Genomic DNA, 6,169 nt, shown 5'->3' on the forward strand with positions numbered 1-6,169 from the left:
TTTCTCTCCACAGTTTCTGCCAGACCTGCTGAGCTTCACCAGATATATCTGTTTTTGTTTCTGATTTACTGCATCCACAGTTCCTTCGGTTTTTATTTTGTAACACAGGACTCCATGATAATGCGGGCTGAAAATGTGTTGCTGGTTAAAGCACAGCAGGTCAGGCAGCATCCAAGGAACAGGAAATTCGATGTTTCGGGCCAGAGCCCTTCGTCAGGAATGAGGAGAGGGTGCCAGGCAGGCTAAGATAAAAGGTAGGGAGGAGGGACTTGGGGGAGGGGCGATGGAGATGTGATAGGTGGAAGGAGGTCAAGGTGAGGGTGATAGGCTGGAGTGAGGTGGGGGCGGAGAGGTCAGGAAGAGGATTGCAGGTTAGGAGGGCGGTGCTGAGTTCAAGCACTCCTAACCTGCAATTTTCTTCCTGACCTCTCCGCCCCCACCTCACTCCAGCCTATCACCCTCACCTTGACCTCCTTCCACCTATCACATCTCCATCGCCCCTCCCCCTAGTCCCTCCTCCCTACCCTTTATCTTAGCCTGCTTGGCTCTCTCTCTCTCATTCCTGATGAAGGGCTTATGCCCGAAACGTCGAATTCTCTATTCCTGAGATGCTGCCTGGCCTGCTGTGCTTTGACCAGCAACACATTTGCAGCTGTGATCTCCAGCATCTGCAGACCTCATTTTTTACTCCATGAGAATGTGGGTCTAGTTGGGAATCTATTCTGTAATGTAGGATTCTCTGAGAATGAGATTCCAGAGAATAGACTACAATTCCCAGAAGGCAGTGCGTCATGAATCTGCTACTACGCCTGCGCAAAATTGCAGGGCACTTGCGAAGCGATTGGCAGTGGTGGGCGTGGTTAGGTGTAGCACATGCGCATCATCCCCATGGCGTCGGCGCAAGGGTTGTCCTTATTGGACATGCGCACTAGTTTCCATGCCTCGGCCGCCGACACGCTAAATGGGTACGGTTCAGTGTTAGCACATGCGTACATGCTCTCCAACGCCGGCCTCCGGCGGCTAACTGGGCGTGGTTTGCTATCCGCATGCGCACTCACTGCCCGTGCGACCGGCGCCTTGAGGGAAAGTGTTGTCTGCGGCTGCGCGGGCGGATCGGGAGGACAATGGCGGCGGCGGCGGTGATGAGACTGAGACTGGGCTCGGGCTCCCGGGGCCTGAGGAAGGGCCTGGGATTGACCCGCACAGAGTCCGGCATCGCAGCAGGACCACAAGGGCTGGAGGTAAATCTGTATAGACACCGCAGGAGGTCAGGGGTTAATCTCTCTGGGAACTGGGGAGGTCAGAGGTTAATCTCTAGGAACTGGGGAGGTCAGAGGTTAATCTCTAATAACTGGGGAGGTCAGGGGTTAATCTCTCTGGGAACTGGGGAGGTCAGAGGTTAATCTCTAGGAACTGGGGAGGTCAGAGGTTAATCTCTAGGAACTGGGGAGGTCAGGGGTTAATCTCTAATAACTGGGGAGGTCAGAGGTTAATCTCTAATAACTGGGGAGGTCAGGGGTTAATCTCTAGGAACTGGAGAGGTCAGAGGTTAATCTTTAGGAACTGGGGAGGTCAGAGGTTAATCTCTGTAGCGACTGGGGAGGTCAGGGGTTAATCTCTGTAGCAACTGGGGGAGGTCAGGGGTTAATCCCTGTAGGAACTGGGGGAGGTCGGAGGTTATTCTCTAGAAACTGGGGAGGTCAGAGGTTAATCTCTGTAGCAACTGGGGGAGGTCAGGGGTTAATCCCTGTAGGAAATGGGGGAGGTCAGGGGTTAATCCCTGTAGGAAATGGGGGAGGTCAGGGGTTAATCCCTGTAGCAACTGGGGGAGGTCAGGGGTTTATCCCTGTAGGAACTGGGGGAGGTCAGGGGTTAATCCCTGTAGGAACTGGGGGAGGTCAGGGGTTAATCCCTGTAGGAACTGGGGGAGGTCGGAGGTTATTCTCTAGAAACTGGGGAGGTCAGAGGTTAATCTCTGTAGCAACTGGGGGAGGTCAGGGGTTAATCCCTGTAGGAAATGGGGGAGGTCAGGGGTTAATCTCTGTAATAACTGGGGGAGGTCAGAGGTTAATCTCTGTACTAACTGGGGGAGGTCAGAGGTTAATCTCTAATAACTGGGGAGGTCAGAATTTAATCTCTAGCAACTGGGGAAGTCAGGGGTTAATCTCTGAAGGAACTGGGGAGGTCAGAGGTTAATCTCTAAACTGGGGGAGGTCGGGGGTTAATCACTAATAACTGGGGATGGTCGGGGGTTAATCTCTGTAATAACGGGATGGTCGGGGGTTAATCTCTGTAATAACTGGGGATGGTCGGAGGTTAATCTCTATAATAACTGGGGGAGGTCGCGGGTTAATCTCTAACAACTGGGGGTGGTCGGGGGTTAATCTCTAATAACTGGGGATGGTCGGGGGTTAATCTCTGTAACAACTGGGGGAGGTCGGGGTTTAATCTCTGTAATAACTGGGGATGGTCGGGGGTTAATCTCTGTAATAACTGTGGGAGGTCGGGGGTTAATCTCTAATTGGGCGAGGTCGGGAGTTAATCTCTGTAATAACTGGGGGACGTCGGGGGTTAATCTCTAATAACTGGGGGAGGTCGGGGGTTAATCTCTAATAACTGTGGGAGGTCGGGGGTTAATCTCTAATTGGGGGGAGGTCGGGAGTTAATCTCTGTAATAACTGGGGGACGTCGGGGGTTAATCTCTAATAACTGGGGGAGGTCGGGGGTTAATCTCTGTAATAACTGGGGATGGTCGGGGGTTAATCTCTGTAATAACTGGGGGAGGTCGGGGGTTAATCTCTATAATTGGGGGAGGTCGGGGGTTAATCTCTAATAACTGGGGGAGGTCGGGGGTTAATCTCAGCAACTGGGGGAGGTCGGGGGTTAATCTCTGTAATAACTGGGGGAGGTCGGGGGTTAATCTCTGTTATAATTGGGGGAGGTCGGGGGTTAATCTCTGTAATTGGGGGAGGTCGGGGTTAATCTCTGTAATTGGGGGAGGTCGGGGTTAATCTCTGTAATAACTGGGGGAGGTCGGGGGTTAATCTCTGTAATAACTGGGGGAGGTCCGGGGTTAATCTCTGTAATAACTGGGGGTGGTCGGGGGTTAATCTCTGTAATAACTGGGGGAGGTCAGGGGTTAATCTCTGCAACAACTGGGGGAGGTCGGGGGTTAATCTCTGCAACAACTGGGGGAGGTCGGGGGTTAATCTCTGCAACAACTGGGGGAGGTCGGGGGTTAATCTCTGCAACAACTGGGGGAGGTCGGGGGTTAATCTCTGCAACAACTGGGGGAGGTCGGGGGTTAATCTCTGCAACAACTGGGGGAGGTCGGGGGTTAATCTCTGCAACAACTGGGGGAGGTTGGGAGTTAATCTCTGCAACAACTGGGGGAGGTCGGGGGTTAATCTCTAACAACTGGGGGAGGTCGGGCGTTAATCTCTGTAATAACTGAGGGAGGTTGCTGAAAGTATTGGGGCCATCTCTAGGAACCGGGGAGTAGCCAGGGGTTGATCTGTTAATAACTAGGGGTGTGCTGCGGTGGTTGTTAATGGACATGTCTGATTGTCGTCCATCACTCAGATTCCTGCCCAGACAGGACTGGAACTCCGTAGAGAGTTGGGTGTGCAGTGGGGAAGCAATATTGAGTCACTCTGTTCCTGTTGGTGTTGGCATTTCACATTCAGTCCTGACTCTCTTGCTCGCTCTCTCGCTCTCTCTCTATCTATCTCACTATATATTTCCTCCCGTCTGTCTCTAGGACCCATCTCTGGTTTTGCCCCCCTTCCAGAGCCGTAAGTACCAACCTCCTGAGCAGCTGGAAGAGATGGTGCGGGCAGCAGTGGAACGGGTCACAGGTACGCCCTCTGGCCCAGACTGGCAGGAGGCTCCGCTGGGTGAGGGCCAGAGGTTCCGACTCCTCTGTGAACTGGCGCAAGCGCTCAAACACAGGGTGCCCAATTCCCAGCTCCATCAGGCCAGGAGTCCGGGAGAGCTGCTGCGCTTTTACCAGCAACCAGTCGACGCGGACCCCTCTGTCTTCCAGGAACTGGCTCACTCGAAGCTGCCTCCCAATATCCGCATCAACTGGGGCTACGACGGGAATGGAGGGGAAGGAATGTAGCCAGGCCGAGAGAAGGAGTGCTTGGAGGTCTGTGTCCTGGGAGGCTGGCATTCGATGTACGTCCTTCCCTCAGGGAGCAAGAAGGGATATCCCTCAGTCCACATTGCACTGAGGTGGGGGGAGGGGGAAGCAGTTACATTACCCCTCTGCGTCTGTGGACCCTAAGCACTGAATAAATCTTTTTCTTCAAGGTGTCTTGAAGTGAGTTGGTGATTCTCGCACCTGGTTATGTCAGACTTCACAGCAGGGCCAGGCCATTCACTGCAAGAACAGCAAATGCCACCTTCATATAAACCAGAACAGGAGGAGGCCACTCAGTTCCCCCCCTCCAGTCTGCTCCTCAGTCCTTTGACCGGGATACCATTTTCCTGCTGCACGTCTTGATTCGTTTGGCCAAGAGTTGGTCGATCTCAGCGTTAAATCCACTCAACAACTGAGAATTCACAGCCCTCTGGAGAGGATTTGCCATTCTCTGAGTGAAGGAATTTCTCCTGATCTTGGTCTAAAACGGCCAACACCCAAATGCGACGTCCTCCTGAACTAGTTCAACTGGGCCAGTCCGAGAGAGGGCAGCTGCCTCTTGGCATTTACAGGGTCAAACCCTCAGAATTTCATTATGTTTTAACGACAGCACCACTCATTCTTCTAAACACCAGAGAATAGCAGTGGTCATCAACTTAACATCTCCTCCTAGCTCATCCCAGGAATCCATCTAGTGACTTCAATGGATGGGACAAATGGACAAGGTCTTTTCCCTGGGCTGGGCGAGCCCAGAACTAGAGGGCATAGGTTTAGTGAGAGAGGGGAAAGATATGAAAGAGTACTAAGGGGCAGAGGGTGGTGCATGTATGGGATGAGCTACCAGAGGAAGTGGTGGAGGCTGGTACAATTGCAACCTTTAAAAGGCATTGGGATGGGTATATGAATAGGAAGGATTTGGAGGGATATGGGCCGGGTGCTGGCAGGTGGGACTGGGTAAGGTTGGGATATCTGGTCAGCATGGGCGAATTGGACTGAAGAGCCTGTTTCCATGGTGTACATCTCTGTGGCTCCATGACCTTGTTAAGTTCTATAAAATCTCGAGAGGCATAAATAAGATAGATATTGTGGGCGGCACGGTGGCACAGTGGTTAGCACTGCTGCCTCACAGCGCCAGAGACCCGGGTTCATTTCCTGACTCAGGCGACTGACTGTGTGGAGTTTGCACGTTCTCCCTGTGTCTGCGTGGGTTTCCTCCCACAGTCCAAAGATGTGCGGGTCAGGTGAATTGGCCGTGCTAAATTGCCCGTAGTGTTAGGTAGGGGGTAAATGTAGGGGTATGGGTGGGTTGCGCTTCGGCGGGTCGGTGTGGACTTGTTGGGCCGAAGGGCCTGTTTCCACACTGTAAGTAATCTAATCTAATAACAGACAGCTTGTCCCCAATCTAGGGGAGTCTAAAATCAGAGGGTGTAGCTTTAAAGTGAGGGGGGGAGAGATACAAAAGCTCCAGAGGGGCTTTTCACCCAGAGTGGGACAGACACTCTTTGAGGTGGTGGTGGGGGTGAGGAGAGTTTTGTTATTTAAGAAACATTTGGGCAAGTAGATATTTGGGATAGGTACAGGGAGATATGCAGCAGACATAGGACGTGATTAATTATGAGAACGGGGCTGCATGGAGAAGTTAGACCAAAGGGTCCGTATCATGCTGTAAATCTCTGACTGTTTGGTTGAAACATGAGTTGGCAGAGAAACGTAGCAGGAACTGTTAACGGTCAATGTGAGCACAATGTCAATCTGACCTGAAAATGTGTTGCTGGTTAAAGCGCAGCAGGTCAGGCAGCATCCAAGGAACAGGAAATTCGACGTTTTGGGCATAAGCCCTTCATCAGGATTAAACTCTGACCAGCCAGATAACGTAAAGTACCACAGTCCCGGAGGGGCTGGTCTCTCATTGGAGAGCGATGACTGATGGTCACCACGTCTCAGGCGAGGTGTGAGGTGGAGAAGGTGGGACCCTCAGCTGGGATGGGAATTGAACCCACACTGTGAGTGTCACTCTGCATCAGA

The 6,169-nt window shown here is 52.4% G+C and overlaps 1 protein-coding gene across 1 annotated transcript; it reads left to right on the forward strand.

Moving 5' to 3' along the window:
• The first annotated feature begins 1,086 nt into the window (after positions 1-1,086).
• On the forward strand, positions 1,087-4,317 carry LOC132833937 (large ribosomal subunit protein mL50-like). The gene is made up of 2 exons (XM_060852618.1): positions 1,087-1,241; positions 3,761-4,317. Exons 1-2 carry the CDS (start codon positions 1,125-1,127, stop codon positions 4,121-4,123), a joined length of 480 nt encoding a protein of 159 aa, XP_060708601.1. The 5' UTR covers positions 1,087-1,124; the 3' UTR covers positions 4,124-4,317.
• Positions 4,318-6,169: the final 1,852 nt, after the last annotated feature.

The sequence above is a fragment of the Hemiscyllium ocellatum genome, chromosome 38 (genome assembly GCF_020745735.1).
Source record: "Hemiscyllium ocellatum isolate sHemOce1 chromosome 38, sHemOce1.pat.X.cur, whole genome shotgun sequence".
NCBI classification, from domain to species: domain Eukaryota; kingdom Metazoa; phylum Chordata; class Chondrichthyes; order Orectolobiformes; family Hemiscylliidae; genus Hemiscyllium; species Hemiscyllium ocellatum.